At 35.1% G+C, this 25,341-nt stretch overlaps 1 protein-coding gene across 1 annotated transcript in view; it reads left to right on the forward strand.

The window, feature by feature from the left end:
- Positions 1–25,341, forward strand: part of LOC111148720 (gephyrin) — a 200,666-nt gene that overhangs the window by 165,416 nt on the left and 9,909 nt on the right. Inside the window, exons 12-15 of the mRNA XM_022505522.1 lie at positions 1,142–1,229; positions 14,588–14,661; positions 19,882–19,946; positions 22,871–22,974. Coding sequence (XP_022361230.1) covers positions 1,142–1,229; positions 14,588–14,661; positions 19,882–19,946; positions 22,871–22,974 — 331 coding nt within the window. The remainder of the gene's footprint in view (positions 1–1,141; positions 1,230–14,587; positions 14,662–19,881; positions 19,947–22,870; positions 22,975–25,341) is intronic.

Below are 25,341 nucleotides of genomic sequence, written 5' to 3' on the forward strand. Positions count from 1 at the left end.
CAGGGTAAAAAGTTCTCAGAAAACAAAGGTATAGGCCAGATACTCCTCAAAAGACTCCCTTTCTGTACTCCGTCATTTGAAGGGGAATTCAAGTGCATATTACCAGTACCTTTGTATGGAATTCAAATAGTAACTAGATAGTCCTTTTTAGCTAACCCTTACCTTCCTATCCCCCTCTAAGCCCTGTTCCTAGCACTTTGGTTTTTTTCCCTCAATTTATCAATCTCAATTTATGCCTTTGTAACCCTTCTAACATCCAGAGGATAGACTTGATTTTGCTTCTTCTCTTCTTCCCAGGCCTTTGACCTGTGCAATCAAAGGGCCTGTAAACTGGTCTTTTCAGTTGACTCTCAGGAATCTGCCTAGTTTCAATCCCTAATATTCATCTTGTCCTTTTACCTTCTCGAATATTTCATACAGATTCTGCTTTCCTTGTTTTTTCCTAGTAAACACCTATTGCCTCTTCATATTTCTAGGGAACTCCCACCACCATCCTTGTCTGGCTAGATGAAGTCCCAATTCTTGAGCTTGAGGGCCTTCCAAAATCATGTCCTATCCCAGTCATTCTAAGTTCTTCACTCTAGACAGTTCTTTTTCCCCATCTTAATCTCCACTGAGGCTGCATCACAGGCTGATCCTCTTTACAAGGCCTTTTCTCATTCCTTCCACCTGTGAAAGTCTGAAGGCTTAACTAGCTTAAGTCATATTCCCTTTATAAAGAGTCTTGTGTGACCTCTCCCAACACCTAGGGTCACCAACCATCCTGGTCTACCTGGGATTTCCTAGGACATGTGACTTTCAGTACTAAATCTTGGATTATCCTAGATAAACTGGGATGGTTAGATAGCCTACCAGCACCTCAATATCTCCCCCCATTATGCTGCCTTGTTAGAGCAAAAAGCCCTATGAAAGTACCAGTAGCCACTACTTCTGCACTTATAAGGTTCTTTCTCTGCAATAAGAGTTATGTTTCCATTGGGCAGAGACCTTTTTGTTTCCCACTTCGTGCAGAATATAATGCTATACTCATATTAATGCCTATGCAGTGAATAAAGTGGTTTAGTTTTAAGTTGGCATTTAAATATCTAAATATCTAAAATCTTTTCTTGTGGTTAACTTATTTGTCTTTATTTTTTTCCAGCCCAGATGACTTACTCAATGCCTTGAATGAGGGTATCAGTCGTGCTGATGTCATCATCACATCAGGGGGTGTATCCATGGGGGAAAAGGTATGAAAATATGGGGTTCATGAAAATTTATCTAAGGTAATGACCTTGATTAACTGTAGTCTGGTGGATATCTGTTATCTGTAACCAGACCTGTACAAATATGAAAAATCCATAGGGCTTCAGAAATTTCTGGGCATTCTAAAAGGGATGCAGTGTAAGTAGAGCAGAAGGCTTACCTCAGAAAGAGCTTGGAGAATCCTATAACTTTCAAAATTATTTTCATGTTCCTTTGAAGATTTGTTTCTTTGCTTACTCACCTTTACTGTAACATTAGGACTTCCTTTATAAGTGATATCTACCCCAAATCCTGTCCTCCCTTGCCATATACTCCAAACCTGAAAAAGAACCCTTAGCTCCTCACAGGGAGGAAAGACAGGATTAGGCATTCCATTGCCCCCTTTGACAAATAATAATGATCATAATCATAATAGTGATGAAAATAAAATACAAACATTATATAAGTATATATAGGATTTTATAAAATTAAGTATATTTGCATAAAATATATGCTTAGTCCTTTAAAAATCACAATTTCACTGTTTCAGTATCATTAAGTTTATATATCTTAATGAAATGTGTTGGTTCATGATGGTTATTGGGTCCATTGAATAATATTATAAAAGCAAAATATACTTTACTACAATAACCAACCTGATGTTTTGGCTCAAAAATATTTCAGAACACAAAATATTTTGCCAGCCTATAACCCCTTTCCATTTTTTTCTTTTTTTCATATTAATGACTTAAATGAAAAATTTTAAAAATATTGTCATAATAGCAGTTACTACTAAAATTCAGATTTTTCCAAGAACACCATTTTTAGCTAGATCTTCTATGTATGATTGTTCTTGGTCTCTGCCCTATCTAGCTATAAAACTGCCTAAATTTATAACCTGTGTGGCAGAAGTTAGTGGTGTGAACAGAGAATGCCTACCTTTCATTCACAACTAGTTTTAGAGTGTGTAAAAATAGCCCTTCAGTGGCCAAAAACCATAGAAGAAAAATAGAGAATCTCGATCCAAGACTACCATCTCAGATTACATCCAGGAGTGAAGGTATTGAAGTGTGGGCAGTATTCTCCTTATAGCAGCCAGATTTCTGGATTAGTCTTTCCTCAAAGTCTCCTAGAAGTCCTTAATCCCAGGTGGAGCAAATTGCTGCAGACCTCTTCTGAGATCACAAAGGCCAGAACTGAGGTCTGCATTATAGTAGAGCTATAAGAAATAATTTTCAACCTGTCTGTTTTCATTACCATCAAACTGCCTGTGGTGCTCTGAATAACACAAGAGCAAACCCTGAAGTTAAGAGTACTGGAACATTAATTTTGTTGTTTCCAGGGAGTATTTAATGTATAATTTATCTTGGTTGCTAATGAGCTTAATTATGGGACAATACATTCTATTTGCAAACCTGAAGTTTGTCTTTTCCAATACTTCTGAAAAGGCAACAAGCTTCTAACACACATAGGCTTGGCAATTGTGGCTCAAGTATGGTAAGGATAGAACACTTCTCAGCCTTAACCTTCTTTATTAATGCTAACAAAGATGTCAGTAGTTGTCCTAGGGATTTGCTCACAAATAAATAGAGGTAATATAGTAATGCATTTTGGTTTTATTTATTTTATTATCTGTATGGTAAGATACTTATACTAAACCTTTAATACTAAGCAGGAGATTTTAGGAACTAGGCATCCCATAGTAATCCATGGGAGCTAATAATTGTCGTTCTTGCCTCCTTGAGTGGGAATATGATGAAAGAGGAACCAGGAAGAAAGAGATAAAACATAAATGCAGCAAACTCCTGCCAACCTGCAAATTCTAGTTGCCAAAAGTATTCAGTTGTACTTCAGTAGCAGAAAGAAAAGCCTAAGAGACAGAACATCTGTTCCAGCCCAAGGGCTGAGCCTGAAAACCAGTCACCGAAAAGATAGAAAGGTCAAGGAAAGATCCAAAAGCATTATGTAGCAAACATGAATCTTACATGCAGAAACTCAGGTATGCAAGAATATCATTTACTTGATTCAACTTAAATCCTACTATGAGCACCTGTGCTACAGAACTGGCAGGAAATTTTATTAAGCCATTGTGGAGCTCACCGCTCCAAGGATTATGCCAAGAAACTGAAAGGGGCTTAACAGACTAACAGTGGATCAGGGAGACACAGATGGTCACCAGTCTGCACTGAATACATCTACAATATCCCTGTAGTGCTATGATCTCAGGTATTTGCTCCTTTAGGCCTTGCTAACAACACCAGGATCATGGGGAAGCTGGGAGCCTTGGGGCAGGGAGAAGGGACACCGGCTGCTTACGGGACCCACAGACCTCAGTCCTCTTCTCAGCCAAGAAGAAATGGCCCTTCCACACACGGTTGCTTCCCTCAAAATCTTTTCCTACCTCCACCTCTGCCCCAAAGTGCTTATTTTTTATAAAACACTGACAGTTTCAAGTAAATGGTATCTGCTTTTTGCTCTGAAAACTAAAGAATTATATGCATGACTATGAATTTTCCACAACTTACAGAATTGTAAAATAGCTCAAAGACAATGAAAGGTGGAGATTGCCAAGAAGGACACACTAGATTGGACCCCCAGTAATTTTTTTTTTTTTTTTTTGCCTATTTAAAAGTCTCTTAATGTTTCCTGATAATGTCCCTCTCCTACCTCATATGATCAAAATAATCACAAAGATCATTATTGATCGCAAAAAAAGGCTTATCTTAGAGGCTTGCCCTTATTATTTCATAGCAAATTTATTAATTAACCATATAGGCCTCCATGAGTTTGTTTTGCAAATCTAGAGCCATAAAGCAATAGAATATTAAATTAACCAACAGTATCCCAAACAAATAAATACAATAAAATTTCCCTTATTATTTCATTCAGCTCTATATCATTCTTGTTCTGCTAGATCTTGGGTTAGCGGTCTGCTTTCATGAAGCCATCTGCTTCTATTCTAAAGAGCCCTGGGATTCCTGACAGTCTGCTGGCACTACATAAAAGTTATCTAAGCAATATCATTTCAGGTGCCTATACCCAAAAGACTGTTCTTTGAAGTGTCAGTAGTGCAAAGTACCTATGATAATCCTTTTCCCTAGTGCTCTGAATCTTTGTTGTAGGCACAAACTATTTACTGTAACTTTTAGCAGAACCTTCAGGCCATCATTAGAGTAAAACAGAAATTTCCAAAGATGACAGATCCTTAATAGCTGTACTTAATTTATCACTGTAACCAATAATATTAGAATAGAAGTAGAATTCTCTATTCAGATATCATATGTAACTATGTCATAAAAGTTTTGATGTGTTTCCCCTGAGGATGCAGACATATTATGGACAGCAAAAGCATTGTCAAATCTCCAGGCATGTCCCATAAAGCATAAAATTTCTGAAATATTTATATTAACATTTTATACATATGGATCTAACCCAGGGCACACCAAGCCTCTCTTCTCAGATATGACAACAACTGCCCTCACATGACACTCTTACAATGGTAATATATCAAACAAACCTAATTATTTCTAACATCTCTTTTTATAAGATGAAAGAAAAATCTTTGTGATTTTCTAGAGACCTTCTAGGAAATTTCAAAGATAGCTTTAGGTGTGAAAGATACTCTGAAATTTTTACTTTTTACTAAATTTAGGTCTGATCTTTAGAAGGCAAAATCAAAAGAGTTGTCAAAAAAGAATTGGGTACTTGAATAAGATAGAATCATGGGTACCTGAGAAACAGTACTGGTTACCTAATTTTCAAAGCAAGAATAAAATATTTGGGAATAAGCACAGAAAGTAATGTAATTATAAATAATCTTAGCTCATTTGTCAATGAGGAAACTTTGTTCTTTATTTTTTCTTTAAATAAAGGCAAAATAAACATAAAGCCCAAAGGGGAGATTATACAAAAAATAATCTTGAGCTTCATGGGCAAAGCATTAATCAGTAAACCAAAGAAATAAGCTCATCAAACCTGAGTGAACTCACTAAAATTTTAATATAGTTCTCAGCTTCATTTTAGGCACAGGTACTATAAACCAAGGCAAATAAAAATCTCTTCCAAAGTTTTGTCTTTTATTATGTTATTTTATATTTTGAAACAAATCGCCACTTTACTTCAGAACAAAGAGTGGGCCCCAGACCCATGAGGGTCCCTAAGACACTTTAAGTGGATCTGCAAGGTCAAAACAATTTTCATAATAAAACTAAGACTTTATTTGACTTTTTTATTCTCCTTCTCTCATGAATGTGCCATGAGTTTTTCCAGTGGCTATATATGGTATTCTATTGCATCAGACCCAATGCAGAAACAAATAAAAAGATCCAACTGACTTCTCTTAAGCCTAACATTAGAGAAATTTTCAAAATTATAAAAACAATGCATAAAAAAGTTACTTATATTTATATGAAATGGTCTTGTCATTGCTATTTCCAAATGAAACAACAAATTTTAAAAAAAATTTAGGCTTCAGTTTCTAATACAGTATATATCTATTAGAAATAACCCACAAGAACAAAATCTCTGGGGATCCATATAAATTTTAATTTAAGAGCATGTAGAGTGTCCTGAGAACAAATATCAGGACTGGACTTTAAAAATATATGTACTCTTTTTCCTTAAAAAACTGTCATTATTGTTCCTAGAAAAATGTAACACCTATATTTCATTATAATGTTTTAAAAAATAACTAATTTTTATTTCACAGTGAAAACTAGATAATTGAGAAATCATATATAAGCATTTGAGCAGATTAGCCAAGTTCATAATCACACAGAATATAATTTACTATAGCCACATGCATCCCTTTGTACTTACTATAGTAAAGACAAACAAACATATTAATTAACATGACCTAAAGATATAAGCCTCTCTCTAGCATATAAAAATAAGAAGCAAAGTACATTAGCTTTAAAAGAAAAGTATGGGGGGCCTGGGTAGCTCAGTGGGTTAAAGCCTCTGCCTTCGGCTCAGGTCATGATCCCAGGGGCCTGGGATCGAACCCCACATCGGGCTCTCTGCTCCGAGGAGAGCCTGCTTCCCTTCCTCTCTCTCTGCCTGCCTGCCTCTCTGCCTGCTTGTGATCTCTGTCTGTCAAATAAATAAATAAAAAATCTTTAAAATAAAAGTATGAATTGTCCCCAACTTACGGTGGTTCAACTTAACAAATTTTCAGCTTTACAGTGGTGTAAAAGTTACACCCATTAGTAGAAACCATACTTCAAATTTTTAATTTTGATCCTTTCCCAGGCTAGCAATATTCAGGGCATTAATCTCTCATGACTTTGGGCAGCCACAGCGAGCTGCAGCTCCCAGTCAGCCACAATCATAAGGGTAAACAACTGATAAACTTACAACCATTCTGTACCATACAGCAATTCTATTTTTTCACATTCAGTACAGTTTTCAACAAATTACATCACATATTCAGCACTTTATTATAAAATAGGCTTTGCAGAAGTGTTCTGTAATGTGTGTTCTGAACATGATTAAGGTAGGGTAGGCTAACTATGACATTGGGTGGGTTAGGTTTATTTATTTTTTTTTTTAAGATTTTATTTATTTATTTGACAGACAGAGATCACAAGTAGACAGAGAGGCAGGCAGAGAGAGAGAAGCAGGCTCCCTGCTGAGCAGAGAGCCCGATGCGGGACTCGATCCCAGGACCCTGAGATCATGACCCGAGCCGAAGGCAGCGGCTTAACCCACTGAGCCACCCAGGCACCCCTGGGTTAGGTTTATTAAATAAGTTTTCAACTTATGATATTTTCAACTCACAATGGGTCAGGTGGAAATCTCATCATAAGTGAAGAAAGATCTGTATATTAACTTAAACTTATGCTTAGTTATCAATGATCCAGTATTCTTACTTAGAAGCCATCTAGGTATCTGATAATAATTTGTTAATTAATTTAATATCAGTTCAATAAGATTTTGTTACTTAAAGATCCTGAATATTATTTTCAAGCTGACATACTATAAACATAATTACTATTGAAATTTAAAGTTTGTCAGAATAATGATTCAATTATATTGTACCCAATTTTACATTTTTCACATTCTTAAAATATTATGTAAGAAAAGCATTAGCTTATTTGATGAGTAAACCTATATAAATTTAAGAAAAACAAACCCAATCAAAATAAAAAGTATTTGCTTAATTACACTTAACACTGATAAATAAGAAAAAGAACATGGCTGGGTTTTCACAATGACTAAAGTTATTTATCAAAGATTTATCTTAACTTTGTGATCTTTGATGCTTAAAATTATAAGAATACCTTTTAATGTAGCTCACTTAAAATATAAGTTAAATTTCCTTATTATCTGATAATTTTAGAAAGATTCTATTTATTTAAGAACTTCTTTATTTCTCTGTTAGAACAGAGCACCTTTAATTTAACAGACAATATAATTATTTTGATAGAGTTTTCTTCTTCCCCCTGGCAAAGCAAACTTTATTGTGGCCCTAAAATGGGGGTGCTTCCCTTCAGATCCTGCTGAAACTGGACAGTTGGAGATTAGGGGCTCTTGGATGGCCCCTCCCAACACCACCACCATATTCAGTCTCAGATGAACTGGGGTGGGGGTAGAAGGAGTATGGTAGGAGGGAAGCACCCTGAATTCAAAGCATACCCTGAGGAAGGCCCACTCTGCGTGATGATTTATAAGCATATAACTTATGAATATTTTCCAGAAGTAGGAAAACATTACACACTCACAAAATGAGATAAATGTCTTTCTGGATCATAGACACAGATGCATAAAAAACATACAGCTTCATCTCAACAATTTCAACTACAGGTCACAAATAAATACAGAAACAAAAAAAACTTAACGGTCCACAAATAAAGAGCTGTTTCCCTTCCTAGAGGTCATAAAGTTCTTAACTGGTTTAGGCTCAAAATGACAGTAAGACAAACAAGAAAGACTGATAAGACAGATTCTCTGTCTTCTCTTACCTGAGATTTCAATCATCCACTTGTAGGAATCATTAGACTGTAAAACCAAATTCCCAATCATGGCTGCCACAAGGGGGAATACCTTATTCGCCGTGCATGGAAACAAAAATAGAATCAAAATCAATAAAGGGAACAAAATTAGAGAAACCGAAATTTAGCAGAGTTCAAGTTTTATTGCTGCTTGGCCTTCACTCCACGAACCTAAGTAAAGTGTGGCCAGGTGGAAGCCACCTGTGAAGTGCACTTTTCTAGCAATTAAGTTTACCTGACTCCATCAGGTAAATCCATGGGGCATCTCAGTGGAGCCTCCAGAATTATTAAAGTGTAATGTTTTATAGATAAAATAATGAATTTCATATAGTTATGAAATAAACACAGGTCAAGATTTTGTTTAACTCATTAGCTAATGAAGGAACCAGTAAGATGTTAGTACTGGTTCAAAGGAGAATTCAAAGAACACACACACATACAGATAATCAATTATATCTCCACAGAATTAATTTGCATTTCTTTGAATAATAATCTTATTTGCCATCAGTTTTCCCAGCTTAAATTTTTTTAAGTTTTTAGTTTAATTCCAGTTAGTTAACATATAATGTTATCTTAGTTTCAGGTGTACAATATAGTGATTCAACACTTCCATGCAACACCCAGTGCTCATCACCACAAGCACACTCCTCAATCTCCATCCCCTATTTCACCCATCCTCCCACCCACCTCCCCTCTGGTAACCATCAATTTGCTCTCTATAGTTAAGAGTCTGTTTCTTGATTTCTCTCTCTCTATCTCTCTCTCTCTCATTATTTCCTTTTGCTTGTTTGTTTTGTTTCTTAAATTCCAATATGAATGAAATCATATGGTATTTTTCTTTCTCTGACTGCCTTATTTTGCTTGGCATTAAACTCTCTAGCTCCATCCATGTCATTGCAAATAACAAAGTTTCATTCTTTTTTATCACTGAATAATATTCCATTTCTACACCTTAATTTTTAGAAAATAGCTCAAAGATGATAAAACACACAAACCAGAAGGTTGTGCTACATTGGACATCCAGTAATCTTTGTTGCCCATTTTAAAGTCTTTTACAATTTGTCTGATGTTATTTGTTCTTACCTGTGTTGAGGAAAAGGCCTTGTTTCTTCATCCATTCATTTTTCTTCTTCCTTTCTGAGTCTAGCTTTCAGGATATCAGACAGAGATCCTTGCTGCTTCCATAGGTAAACAGAAACTTAAGAACAGTGGTGATTCTCAGCCTTTATGGCTATGTCTGATACAGGCTTTCTCTCTGTCATAAGAAACATGAATAGTGTTCAAAAAGAATGAGAGGGGTTTTTTTCCCAAGAAAAATAAAATACTTCCATTCATTTTGCAAATATGTAGTGAGTATATCTGCTTTCCAAACTCTGTGTCATAACCTTTAAGGCCCTGCAAGTATGGCCTCTGTCTCTCCAACCTCATCTTATGCCTTTCTGCTCATTCACTACCTTTCATTGTCTTTTCACTTCTAGACACATTCTTTACTGCTTTAGGAGCTTTGGTATGTATGTTCCTCTGCCTGGAATTCTCATCTCCTCACACTTCATATGGCTGAATCCTTCTCATTCTCACCACCTCTTTTAAAATGGCCTTTCCTTATTCTCCACCCCGCCCACTATTCTCTATCCCAGCACCTGCTTATTTCCTTCATAGCATGTATCATGCTTTATAATTATTTTATTTGTTGACTTACTTATTTTAGGCTGTCTTCGTTGGTAAAATACAACAGAACATCTTTGTGTCAGGGACCATGTCTGTTCTTGTTCAACATTAAATCTCTAGCACATATAGAATTTGTGATATATGATAGACTCAAAAATATTTGTTGAACTAAGAAATGAATGAATGGCATGTGCTATTCAGTAAGGATTTCTTATATATACAAGATTCCTGTTCTTTCAAACTATGTAGTCCAATAAAGGATACATACCTTTTATCAGACAATTGCAGTAGAACCTAGGTGTATGATATCAGAAGGACATAGTATTATAAGAGCACATAAGGTCTGAAGAGTTCTGCTTCTACTGTGATACAGTGGTTTATTTGGACCAACCCTCCCACCAAGAACAACTGTAAAAGCTATATAAATTTTTTTCCTTATTTTAAAGAGGAAAAAATAAAAAGCTTGTGTCTGTAGAGAACAACTAAGAGAACCAGGATTCAAGGCACCAACGTCTCTGAGATGTGAACCACAGAGAAGGAGCACTAGAATTCTTCACCGCATTTTTCCTCAAGGAATTTACTAATTCCTAAGCCAGGAGAATGGGGGAGGTGTAATGGTACAAGAGACCAAAAAGCAAACCGTAGCAGAGTAGCTAGGAGGTTAAGAAAATAAACAGAATTTTTAGCAGTTTTGAATTTCAGGGCCTGCATGAGTTCATACCTGGTAAATATCTCAAGCTCTCAGTTTAAATCCTGGAGTGCTCTAGGAATAAGGACAAACTGGAAATATACCAGCTTTCACACAGACTGAAATTGAGCATCAGATTATCTCAATCTCTGATTAGGTCAGGCAATCTTTACTTTAATGAACTGCCAATGGAAATTAAATCCTTTCTGGAAAAATATATCATCCTCTAGAACCTCTTTAACTTTTTTCACATTTAATGTTTGGGCTTCAGTTTTTTAAAATCACCAGACATGCCAGAGACAGGTCAAAATCACTAAAAACTAAGAAAGAAAAACAAGATAGAACAGCCGTAAAAATAATGCTGATGTTTATTTGGTCCCATGTGAAATTTTAAAAACTGTAATTAATATTTTTAAGAAAAAAGAAATGACAAATGTAGAATTTCACTGGGAAGCTAGAGTCCATTCATTATATTCAAAATTTTAGAAAAGGGATGGAAAATATGGAAATAAGCATAAAAGATGTATGGGCTCTGGTAAAAGGTCTAACATACATGTAATTAGAGTCCAGAAGGAAAGGAAAGAGAGTGAGCAGAAGAAATATTTAAGAGATATTGGCAGAGTTTTCCAAAACCAATGAAAGATATCAGGCCAGAAATTCAAGGAAGTCTGCTAATGTCAAGCAGGATAAATAAAAAAAAACAAACAAATAAACACATACCCAAGTAATCATAGCAAAACCACTGAAAACCAAAGACAAAGAAGAAGTCTTGCCAGAGGATACATTACCTCCAGAGGACCAAAAATAAAACTAACAAATGATTAAGATATGATGAAACTTGGAAAGCAATGGCATAGCATTTGTAGAGTGATGAAAGAAAATAAGGGCTGGTGTAGAACTGTATATACAACACAAAGTACCTTAGGGGTGCCTGGGTGGCTCTGTAGGTTAAAGCCTATGCCTTTGGCTCAGGTCATGGTCCCAGGGTACTGGGATCAAGCCCCGCATCCATCTGGCTTTCTGCTCAGCAGGGAGCCTGCTTCCCCCTCTCTCTCTGCCTGCCTCTCTGCCTACTTGTGATCTCTGTCTGTCAAATGAATAACTAAATCTTTTTTTTAAAAAGGTACCTTAAAAAGTGAAGATAAAATAAAGACATTTTCAGCCAAATAAAAACTGAGCACAGCTATACTAAAGGGAATTTTTTTAGTCAGAAAGATTGTGGAGGAAATAAAAAGATATTGGCTGTTTAAACAAGAAAGAGAGAGAGACAGAACATAGGAAATCAGATCCTACCAATGGGTTAAGTTACTGTATTTTCATTATAATATAACCATTTAAAATTGGAGGTGGTAGCTCATGAAATGTCCTGGATATTCCTTTGGGTAGAAAAGCAAGTTGCAAAAAGGCATGTAAATTTTTCTCTCATGTGCATTCAAAAAAAATGTTTGTGTATGCATTGACAAGCTTAGCGGTGATGAGAAGGATGAGCTTAAAATTTTATTTTATACCATTCTATCTGTTTGTATTTTTACCATAATATATTTTTAACTTTTAAATTAAAATTAGTTAAATTAAAAAAAAAAAAGATTGTGGAGGTACAGAAATGCAGAAAGGATTAAAAACCAGAAGAAAGTGTTAATATGTGGTTAAAGATAAATGGGTGTTGTTGTATAAAATAATAATGTCTTAAAAGGTTAAAATATGTTTATATATAAACATTGTATATTAAATTATAAATATAGAGTGTATCTTGTCTGTATAGCATATATAGAAATATATATAATAGTTAAATATATATACACACACATATAAACACACATACTTAAAATGTATATAGACTATATGGTACATTATATCACAAAAAACAGAGAGGAATGAATGGAGTTAACTGATTTAAGGTTCATGCATTGTATGGGAAGTAATAAAAATATCAAATTATAGTGGACTATAATAAGTCAAGAATGCATATTGTAATCTCTGAAATAACCACTAAAAATAATAATAAATGAATGTGTAACAAGCTAATAGAAGAGAAATTAAAATAACAAAAAAATGATGAATTCAAAAAGCACAAAAGAAGAAAAAATGAAATAAAAACAGAAGTGACAAATAGAAAATAAATAGTAGGGTGATAGTTTTAAGTCCAAATACAGCAGAAATTATATTAAATGTAAATGGACTAAGTCCTCCAATTAAAAATTGTCATCTGTATTGTAAAAAGACAATAATTTGTCTTTGTAAAAATTTGATTGTAAAAATGGCAATAAAAGACCCACCTTAAATAGAAAGACATGGCAAACTGAACATAAAAGAGTAAAAAAAAGTTACAATGAAAGATAGCTGGTGTGGCTTTATCGATATCAGAGAAAATTAAGGTGAAAAGGATTACAAGATATTAGGAGGGACATTTCATATATTTAAATGGATTGGTTTATTAGAAAAATATAACTCTAAATTTACATCTCTTAATATAGCCTCAAAATAAAGATAAGCAATCTATGATCCAGTCTTGTGAATTAAGGGGAGGCTGAGAAAAGACTGAGACTGAGATAAGGGGTAGAGAGATGAACATAGAAAGAAAGAGTATTCCAGAAGGAAGGAAAAGCATTTTCAGAGACTGAGGGCAAGAAAGTCTTAGAAACTTAAAGTGATATAGTCTTGCTAGAATGGAGAGAGAAAGGAGGGTGAGGAGGGAGAAAGAGAGGGAGATTGAGATTGAGGAAGAGGAATGGGAGTGGATGGGAAGAGGATTCCCTCATGAGAGAGCAATTATTGTTAAAAGGGGGCTAGAAAATATGAGAATCATAGATATGATATTAAAAAGATGGGACTTTTTCCTGGAAAACAGGAAGTTTTGATGTATTATATGGTGGCTTGATCAGACTTTTTTCAAGAGATCTCTCTTTCTGGTATGAGGGGAATGAATTGGAGGAAGGCAGGACTATTGGCAGAGAGACCTATTTCAACAATACAAGTGAGATGATTCAATAATACAAGTTGGCTGAGGTTGTGGAAATAGAAGGGAACAGATTTTTTAAATAAAGTATCCCAAGCTTGGGCGCCTGGGTGGCTCAGTGGGTTAAGCCTCTGCCTTCGGCTCAGGTCATGATCTCAGGGCCCTCGGATTGAGCCCCACATCGGGCTCTCTGCTCAGTAGGGAGCCTGCTTCCCCCTCTCTCTGCCTGCCTCTCTGCCTACTTGTGATCTCTGTCTGTCAAATAAATGAATAAAATATTTTAAAAAAAAAGTATCCCAAGCTTGTGAAATATTTAAATTTTTAGTGGGTTTCTGGATTAATGAACAGGAAACTCAGCAATAGACCTAGGGGTTGAGAAATTTTTAGGACTGCAATTTTTTTCTTTATGTCCACAAAACCAATTGCATGGCAATGTTGTCTTTCATTTCCAAAGGTCAGGTTTTATCAAACCACTGTGGATTAGTTGTAACTTTTGTTGGCAGATAAAAACAATTAAACTCCCTTGACTTTCTAGTTTAGAACTCTCTCCCTGTTTGTTTTTTTAATTTTAGTTGACTTATTTAGATTCCTTGAGGAATGTGTACATTACTTGAAGTCCATTAAGGAGAATAATGTGGCTCTCTTGACATAGCACAACTTCTTAAGCTTCTTATTTGTTAACATGCTTTCTCAAACAAAATCCTGTATTAAAAGAGAAACAATAACCCATCAAGTAATGTAGTTATTTGGTTTATTATCTAACTACTTCCACTAGAATGTATTTTTTATGAAAGCAGGGACATTTTCTCTTTGTTCAAGCCTATCTCCCCCTATACCTAGATTAGTACTCAGCATATACTAGGTACTCAATAAGTATTTATTAAAGAATAAGTGAATGACGGGAATGAAGAAATGAAGGAATTTGCCTTAGGTTAATCAACTTCATTAAAATGTTTCTTTTCATTTCAATCTTACAAATTCATTTTATTTTCATGTAAAGTTTTGAAAGTCTGATATTAGAATGTTTGAAAATAAAGTAATTGTTTTTCATATTTGCAGGACTATCTCAAGCAGGTGCTGGACATTGATCTTCATGCTCAGATCCATTTTGGCAGGGTTTTTATGAAACCAGGGTATGAAAATAATCTTACTATCTCATATATGGGGTTGGTTTGGCTTGCTTTAACTAACAAAATTTTAAATGCTTTCTTCTTACATTTTCTTTTTTTTTTTCTTCTTACATTTTCTATTATGTATTATTTGCTCTAATAAAAGAAATATTATACTATTAGAATTCCTTGCCAAGTCTAGCTCCTATCTGAAATGGGAATTCATCTTCCTTATAAATCACCTGGGTTTGTTATAAATGAAGCAAAGCAACTTTCTAAACCTCTTTAGTTCCCATATCTAGTTCCTTCTTTCTATTTCTCTTTCTCTTCATAGTGCTTCTTTCTCTCATTTTAAAAACATTCTAGTATGAAAATTCTAAAAATTTGGGTGGCATCTGGGTGGCTCAGTCAGTTAAGTGTCTCCCTTCAGCTCAGATCATGATCCCAGAATCCTGGAACAGGCTCCCTGCTCAGCAGGGAGTCTGCTTTTCCTTCTGACCCTTGCCCCTCTAGTGCTTTCTCTCTCTCTTATAACTAAAATCTTGTGCTTGCTTCAGCAGCACATATACTAAAATTGGATCAGATAAACAAAATCTTTTAAAAAAGAAAAAAATTCTCAAAATGCACAAAAGGAGGGAGTACAATGAAACCTCCGTGGAGGAGGAACTATCACCATTTTTCCAAAACTGTTTTATCAATCCCCTTCCTCACCTTTTTGAGGGGACAAGGTACTAGATTGTTTGGTGTTTTTTGTTTTGGGGGGTTTTTGTTTATTTTGGATTATTTTAAAGCAAATTCTACAATGTCATTTTGGTATACATCTCAAGTAATAATAATAGTAGCATTCTCTTGTGTAATCACAATGGTATTTTTCACCTAACAAAATAAATAAGAATAACTTACTGTCATCTGATACCCTGATCATATTCAAAATTCTCCCAAATGTCAAGAAAAAGAATGCCTTCTTACATGTTTTATTTGAATTAGAATTTAGGTCATGTCCATTCACTGTATTTGTTGTTAAATCTTTATTACATAATAACATTTACCTCCAACCTCCTTTTTTTGTCATGCCATTGACTTGCTGAAGAAACTACATCATTTGTCTTTACAACTGGATTTGGATAATCACTTCCTTGTGGTGGTGGTTAACTTGTTCCTCTCTTTTTCCAGTATATTCTACAGAGTGGAAGTTAGATCTAAAAGCTTGGTTACGTTCAGACTCTTTTTTTTTCCTTTGCAAAAATACTTCAAAAGTAGTGTTTCATATTGTTTCTTACTACCTCCATGGAAAAAGAAAAATAACTACATTCCAAGATCTGGCACAACTCCTAAAGTTGTGGAGGTCCCATAATCTGGCACAACTCCTAAAGTTATGGAGGTCCTATAATCAGTTGTAAATCCTCAAAGAATGCCAAACATTGGTGTTGAAATATGTGTGGCCATGTCTTTAAGCCATATTTTGCCTGTTTAGACCCCTACTACTCTATAAACTATTCACTATTCAAACACACCTCCGTACTGTCAGGGACAACAGTAAATAATGGTTTAGTTCAGAACTGTACTCTGATGGGTGCTCATGTGAACCTGAAGAGAGAGTAGATGTGAGACTTACTAGTTGTTATGTGAGTAATTTATCAGTAAATTCCAGAAAACTTTTTAAAGTGTCAAGCCAGCCTTCCTAACCTCCCAGATTTGTTAGGTACCTCTCATCAGGTCTAGGACAAAGATAAGGCTTTACCGCCATGATTTTGTCATTTAAGTATGAAGTTAAGATTAACCCTAAGTCTTCTGCACAATTTGATAGAATTTAGAATTCTTGACATTATATTTCTGTAGTTGCCCCAATATTACTACTCCTAACAAAGCCCATTTATTATTGAAACTGTTAGATTTGGACCATTCTCATTAAGAATATTTTGTCTTGAAACACCTGGGCGGTTCAGACAGTGAAGCATCTGACTCCTGATTTCAGCTCAGGTCATGATCTTAGGGTCTTGGGATCAAGCCGCACATTGAGCTCCACACTCAGCAGGGAATCTGCTAAGATTCTCTGCTCCTACCACTTCTCACTCTCTCTCTCTCTCTCTCAAATAAATCTTTTTTTTTCTTAAAGAATATTTTGTTTTAAGCAAATATTACTGTACTGTGAGTGCATGGGCTTTTTTTTCTGCCCCTATGGGCAGTACTAGTTCAATTGGAATACAGAGGACATCCCAAAAGCCTGTCAGCGTGCATCTCGCTAACCTCAAAAATTGAATTGGCTATTCTATTTTATAGTGAAAAGGAAATTGATATTAGTTGCCCTCATCTGTAGAGGAGAATTATTTGTGGGTGGGTTTGTTTTTTTTTTAAGATTTATTTACTTATTTATTTTAAAGAAGGGCGAGGGGGCAGAGAGAATTAGAAGAGAATTATTTATAATATCTATTATTTAAATTAATCTCAGCATCTGTGATATATATAATTTTGGTACTATTTTTATTTTCAGTTTATTTTTTACCACTCATTAAGGCCCATCAGTTCCTAATGTTTATTTCCCCCCCTTAAAGTCATTACACTGTGTGACCTCAGTCATTGTATAAATACTATTACATTCTGATCTCGAGAGGAAAACTGAATAGGTGCTCAGTTCCAAGGAAATGGCTTTCCAGAACTTAAACAAAAGCTTCACAGTCTAGCAATAGGACACTCATGATACAATGCATGATAAAATATTTTGTTGTAATAGAATCTTTTTAAATGAGTACCTTTTGAGAAATCACAGAACCTGTCTGCAAGATGCAAAAGGTGATTTAAATTGGCTTTACATATAGTAGAAGGGAAGTGTAATGCACTCCCTCCTCACTGTTATTATATGTGTTAGTTTGCTATAATAAAATGGTTTAGAAGTTTAAATAGGCTTCCTTTACTTGGCCAAAATTTATACCTGTCTAAAGATGAGAAGAATTTAAAGGTAATTGCTCCTTAATAGTAGAAAAAGAAGAAATATAAAAAGCTCAAGAACAATTTAGCTTTGCTCTTCCCACATGTAGTGCATTAAGAATGTAATTAACCTCTTTCATTTTAGACAGATACTCAAAAAAACATTTGGATTTGGAGTATTATCAGTCAGGACTACCAATCACAATATTTGTGGGTCATCTACAGTGAACATAGCTGTTATCAAGAGTGTATCTTGGAAATTATTTTCATCACATAGTAACAGTCATGGCCAAATAACCTAGTCATAAATTGATATGATAATCTGATCTAGTTTTTCTAAAAGACAGCAAAGAATCAGAAAGTAAGCAAAAGAGGTCTCAGAGTAGCCAAAAATAGATGTTACAAAGTATACATACTAACACTTCACAGCAAACCATCTAAGGGCCTTATCTAATTACCAGCCATAAAGTTAGTGAAATCTTGGTTCAAATCTTTGTTTCATCACCTAGTAGCTAGGAGATTTGGACCAAATTTCTTAATCTCTGAGTCTGTTTTCTCATCTATAAAATGAGATGATAATTGTCACCTCATGGGATTGTTGTGAGAGTTAAAATGAAATAATGGATGTAATGCAGATGTTTCTTTAAAAATAGTAACATATTATTATTATTATGACAATATAATTATTACTACTGTTCTTGGTTCCCAAACCTAAAGCCAGCTTTTTTTTTTTTTTTCTTTTTTAAGAGAGGGAGTGTGGGGAGGGGCAGAGTGAGAGGGAGAGAGAGAATCTTAAGCAGGTTCCATGCCCAGTACAGAGCCCAATAAGGGGCTCCATCTCACAACCTGAGATCATGAGCTGAGCTAAAATCAAGAATCAGCTGCTTAAATGACTGAGCCACCCAGGCACCCCCTAAAGTCAGCTTTAAGTGCTCAGATGACAGAGTCTAGCATTAAGGGGAGCCACAGAAAAAAACTAGGAGGAAAAAAGAAACAAGAAGTGCAGTGTGTAATGTAGAGTTATGGTTTATAGGTAAAAACAATACATAACACACCCTTGTGACCCAACGTCACTTTAGTGTAGCAGAGTAGAATAAGTTAGTAATGATGGGAGCTCTTGGGAGGCTCAGTCAGGTAAGCATCCAACTCTTGATTTAGGTCCAGGCCATGATCTCAGGGTTGTGAGATTGTACCCCACCTTGGTCTTACACGCTGAAGGTGGAGTCTGCTTAAGATTCTCTCTCTCCCCCCGCCCCTCCCCTGCCCCTGACCCTGCTTTCTCTCTCTCTCTCTCAAAACAAACAAATAAACAAACAACTTAATGATGTTTTCAAGTCATCAAAAAATGCTAATGTTTATCGGATAATTCCAAAAGGTATGAGTGGTCCAGATTTGAAAGACCAAGCTGCAAAAATAATAAAATAAAATGATAAATATAATAATAATAAATATATAAATAAATATAAATAATAAATAAAATAATAAAAATAAAAGCAATTAGGTACTTAAAAAGATAACTTTTCAACTACATGGAAATTTTAGCATTCCCTAAGGATTCTGTAATGCTCAAGTTTCATTAATATAATGAAATTTTTAGCTGGAAGTTCATATAAAATATAGTCAATAAGAAAAAAAAAATTCACTATTTTTGACTGCCTGCCCACTCTGTGCCACTCACACTCATCCCTTCCCACATACCCCCATGATAAGGATTCATATCAGATAAAATTCATGTCAGAATCTTGAGGAAGTATAATTTGAAAATATTTTTAATTACTGTCGCTTTAATTTTGTTCTAGTCATGATATTTTATTTATTTTGACATTTCAAAAAATTACCTTCATAGGAGGCCAGTTTTTATGCTCATTGCTGAGTATAGTTTTAAAAGGTTGAGGAATAATCATCTTGAACAGCAGGCATTTATCTGATAGACATGTATTACCAGGTAGTCCTCTGATAATGAGAATGATGTTCTTCATTCTCCAGCAAAAACAATATAGACATTATTAGCCAGAGGGGTGGAGAAACCCCGGGATTTGAGATACACTTCTCTGGCACTAACAGGAAGGGGGAAGAAAGTAAGCTGCAGAAAACCAAGAAGTTTGGTTACTTGAAAACAGAAGATACTAAAAACAAATTAATTTAAATGCTCTTGAAACTTCAGGGTATAAAGGCTTAGGGAAGAGTCAACAGAAAAAAAAATACTTTCATATGATAAATATCCTATATGCAGAGCCACGTAGCAAGAAAACTAAAGTATTTAATTTACTCATCATATTACTTAGCAGTCACTAACAAATAACCTCTTTTATTCTCTAGCCTGCCAACAACATTTGCAACTTTGGATATTGATGGTGTAAGAAAAATAATCTTTGCACTACCAGGTAAGAATAATTAAAATAGTTTCTTTTGCTTTTTCTGGAAAAATGATCAAAATCTTTTTGAATCCCTCTCAGAGCATTTGATTTTGAATCTGAAAGACCTGGGCTCAAGACCCAGCTTTACTTATGGTATGACCTTGGACAAATCACTTAACTTCTTTGAAGCTATTTCTTCACCTATAAAACAGGGCTGAAATCTGCTCTGTAGGATTGGTGTAAAGGTCAAATTAGATAGTATCTTTCAAAGCATATTCCAAACCCTAAGATGATAATCAAGTGTTAGCTGTCCCTAGATCCTTCTGGAGGTACCTGCTTTTCCTTACAGAAAATTGGTCAAAGTTAGTAGTCTAGTCACCTCCCATAGTAGCAGTATTGTGTTCAGAGGTCCAAACATCCTTGAATCAACCATACAGGTAAATACTAGAGCAAAAAAATACAAAGCTGCCTTTGGTCCTTTCCAGATTTGGAGTGGGGCCAGGAGACAACACGGAAGGAGGGACTAATAGTACTGGTGCTTCTCAGCCAAATCCCAGCCATCATCAGTCTGACCACATCACTGTCCCCAGGCTTGCTCCCATGTGAGCAGAAACTCATATGTTCAAATTGTAGAAAAAGTGAAATGTTTCCATTTATAAAGACTTCCAATTTTAATTTTTATTGATTTTGGCTTACAGTTAAAGCCATGCTTTTTAAGTCATTACCAATGTGATAAATTCTAAAGCAATTTAGAAGTTTTGTATGCCTCCTTGTTATTTTTTCAGCTTTTAAAGTTATCTTCTGATCTGTAGCAGTGTTCCATTCTCTGCTTCTTGGCACGATTCCTTCAGAAAATAACCTGCTTATTCCTTTCAAATGCACAAATATTGTGACTTTGGGATATTTATCTGCTTGTCATATTAACTAAATTCAAAATAGAGTATAAAGAAAGGAAGGCAGGCAGAAAAATTTGAAAAGCTTTTTTTTTTGAGTTTTGAGTTTTGAAAGCATTTTTAAAGTTCCTATGTATAAGCATAAAAGAGATTAGATTTCTATCCCATAAGAAATTTTAAGAGAGAAGACATGTAAGTAAATTAGTCCTTAAAATGTATCTACAATATAGAACTCCTTGGGGCCTTTATTAGGGCCTTTAATGTATATATATCATATATATATATTATATATAATTATTATAATATATATATATGATATATATACATATACTTATGTACTCTGAAAAGAAAAATGTGGTCCTCTTCTTCACTTCATTTTGCCTACACAAGACTTACTCTGTCTTCAGAAGATATTATTTGACCTATAGACAAAGAAACAATGTTACAGTGGAGGCCTATTTTGCTGTTACTTCTAAACTTGATTTGCCAAAGAAGTGATAATTAAATAACCTATTTTCAAATTGCTACTTTCACTTGAAATTTTCTCTGCCCAACCTGAATGAACCAAAAGAGGGCAGCAATAACCCAGATGTTCAGATTGTGGAACCAGTAAAGTGGTTCCTTTTAAAAGGATTTTAAAATTCATGATTATATTTCTGCTTTCCATGATTATATTCAAAGCCATTATTAATCTTGATAACTTTTAAAGCAGTTTAAAAGATTTATGTATCTACTTCATTTTGTGGAAGAGTAAAATTAGATTCTGAAAGGTTTGGAACTTTCCCTGAACGAAAAAGTGTTGCTCAGTTTATTTAGTTAACAGTACCACACAAGAAACTAAATCTGTGATTCTCAGCACATTTTTTTTATAGCCTACTCTTCCTTCCTTCAAAGTGCATGACACACCCAGATTTCTTCTTGGAAAGGTACAACTGAATTCCTCAAATTTTTCTTATAACTTTTTTTTTTAAGATTAATTTATTTGAGAGAGAGAAAGAGCAAGGGACAGCAAGGGCAGAGGGTGAGGGAGAGAGTCTCAAGCAGACTCCACACTGAGCACGCAGCCAGTTGTGGGGTTCGAACCCCCAACCCCAAAATCACAACCTAAGCCAAAAACAGAGAGTCAGGTGCTTAACTGACTGCACCACCCAGGAACTCCAGTTTTTTCTTATAACTTTAAAAGAATTTGATATTTCTATTAGTCTGCTAAGGCTGCCATAACAGAGTATCACAGACCAAATGGCTTAAACAACAGATAATATATTTTTTCACACTTCTGGAGACTGAAAGTCTAAGACCAAGATGCCAGCAAAGCTGGTTTCTGTTGAGTCTTTCTTCCTGGCTTGCAGATGGTCACCTTCTCACCATGTCCTTATGTGACTTTTCTTCTGTGTGTGTGCACTCGGGGTGTTTCTCCCTCTTTTTATACAGACACCAGTCTCATTGGACTGGGACCTCACCTTTAAATCTCATTTAACTTTGATTACCTCTTTAAAGGCCCTAGTATCTACAAATACTGTCATACTGGGTGCTAAACTTCAACATATGAATTTGTAGGGACACAATTCAGTCCATAACAGTATTTATCTTCAAGTCCTTTGTGTCTTAAATCATTTAGTTTTTTTTTTAATATAAAGAAATTTCTGGGTAGAGGGGGGATTATAGATACATTTCTTTATGCTTAACCTATTTCTAAATGTTTTTGTCCTCAGCGTGTATTACCATGGCAATTTTAAAACATCTTTAAAAATAGCAAGTAGAATCTGCTTTAAAATTTATCAAGATTGGTAATGGCTTCCAATGTGTAGTTCTCAGAAAAGTGGAAATAAATGGTGTAAACAGCTTCTGGGAATCAGAAGTTTCTGCATTTCACTGGTAGACTTCATGTTTCCACGTCCTGTGGCATTTGGCTGATTGTGGCTCTATTCTAGAGTCCTTTGGGATTTAGAAGAGGAAGTGGTTAGTCACCTCACTCTTTATGATGAATGAAGGTATAGACAGAATTATTTGGCAAACTTTTGTATGTATACTATAAATAACTGCTTGGTTGACTTTCAGGGAATCCCGTGTCAGCCGTGGTCACCTGCAATCTCTTTGTGGTGCCTGCACTGAGAAAGATGCAGGGCATCTTGGATCCTCGGCCCACCATCATCAAAGCCAGGGTAATGTTATCTAAATGACCAGGAACCAAAACTGAAGCCTAATAACAATTAGGGATATGATTTCCCAACTGCCCAAAATATCTAAAATTTTATATTAGTTTTGAGGGAAAATGTGGTTATATTCCCCCCTTCATGATAGAAAATGGAGAGAAAAGGGTCCCTTTTATTCCCAGTCCAAATTATTCCACGACTTCTAAAGTGAATCATTTTCTCCAGCTAGAATCCATACGGAAGTGGATAGGTAATGATAAAATGGTAAATAGAATGAGACTAGCACTACCCTAAAACTAAACCTAAAAGGGACAAGAATTCCCTTTCCATTGTACAAACTCACACAGGACAGCAATTTATCTGCTTGCTTTTTCTGGGACCTCACTGATAAATTTTAAACAGTCCAGAAAGAGATAATCAATGGACTAGAAGAATCAGAAGTGAATCAGAAGGAAAGGGTGACCACATTGTGTGGAAAAGGAGAATTAAGGCTGAGGAATTATGCTTATAGTAAAAGTCATCCAGAAATTAGAGTCTCCTTCTCCATCAGCACTAAATCAAATTCAATTTGATTTACTACTACTCAACTGATTATATAACACACTTTCTGTATAACCAATGAACGATTTTCTTGGCGATATAACCTACCTCAAGCCATTGACCTTTTAAAAGTTTGATTGAGATACAACTGATATACAAAAAATTGAGCATTTTAATGAAATTGGATGTATGCATATGCCCATATCATCACCACAGTCAACTTACTAAACATACCCAATACCTCCATCAATTTTCCTGCGTTTTTTTGTGGTTTTGTTTTTTATGTGTTTGATTTGTGGTATGAACATTTAACATGAGAGCTACCCTTTTAACATATTTTTAAGTGCAGAATACCATGTTGTCTATTATAGGTACTATGTTGTACAAGGGATCTCTAGAACTCATTCACCTTGCAGAAGAGAAAATTTATACCTGTTGAGCAACAATTCCCCATTGCCCCCTCCCCTCAGCCTCGGACAATCACCATTCTATTCTATGCTTCCATGACTGACTATTTTAAATAGGCATCTCATATAAGTGGAATCATGCAGTATTTATCCTTCTGTGACTGGTTTATTTCACTTAACATAATGTAACCTAGGTTTATCCATATTGCCACAAATGGTAGGGTATCTTTCTTTTTTAAATCTGTGAATAATATTCCATTGTATGAATATAGCATTCTCCTCCATTCATCTATCAATGAACACTTGAGTTGTTTACATATCTTGGCTATCGTGAATAATGCTACATGGGAGTGTCGATATCGCTTTGAAATCCTGATTTCAATTCTTTAAGATATATACCCAGAAATAGAATTGCTCTGTCATATGTTCACTTTTTAATTTGAGAGAAAACCTCATACTGTCTTCCTCAAGCACTAGTGGCTGAACCATTCTACATTCCTACCATTATATAAGTATTTCAGTTTCTCTACATCCTTGAAATACTTACTTTTTGTGTTGTTGTTTTTATAATACCCATCCTAACAGTTGGGAGATGGTATCTCATTGTGGTTTTGATCTGCATTTTCCTGAGATTAGTGATGTTGAGCGCTCTTTCATATACCTAGTGGCCATCTGTATATCTTCTTTAGAGAAATGTCTATTCAACCCCTTTGCCCATTTTTTTTTAAGATTTTATTTATTCACTTGACAGAGATCACAAGTAGGCAGAGAGGCAGGCAGGCAGAGAGAGAGAGGAGGAAGCAGGCTCCCCGTTGAGCAAAGAGCCCGATGTAGGGCTCGATCCCAGGACCCTGAGATCATGACCCAAGTGAAGGCAGAGGCTTAACCCACTGAGCCACCCAGGTGCCCCCTCTTTGCCCATTTTAAAATCAGATTGTCTTTTTGCTATTGCATTGTAAGAGATTCTTATATATTTTGAGCATAGAACCCTTATCAAATAGATGGTTTAAATATTTTCTCCCACTCCCTTGGTTCCCTTTTCATACTGTTGTTTCCATTGCAGTGCAGAAGCTTTCTAGATTGATGTAGTTCCACTTGTCTAATTTTTATTTCATTGCTTATGCTTTTGGTGTCAAATCTTAGAAATCATTGCTAAGACCAATCAAAAAGCTTTTCCTGTATATTTTCTTCCAGTTTTATAGTTTCAGGTTTTACTATAAGTCCTTAATCCATTTTGAGTTGATTTCTGTGTATTGTGTAAAAAAAAGGAGTCCCAATTTAATCTTTTATATGTATATATCCATTTTTTCAAATACCTAAACTGTTATCAGATATGACAGATAACTATGATTCGTTAACAGGAAGAACACAAGGCATAGAAGAGGAAGAAGAAATATTAATAAAATATTAGTGTGAGAATATATAGGAT

This window comes from Enhydra lutris, unplaced genomic scaffold (assembly GCF_002288905.1).
Source record: "Enhydra lutris kenyoni isolate GAN:26980312 unplaced genomic scaffold, ASM228890v2 scaffoldscaffold20, whole genome shotgun sequence".
NCBI classification, from domain to species: Eukaryota; Metazoa; Chordata; class Mammalia; order Carnivora; family Mustelidae; genus Enhydra; species Enhydra lutris.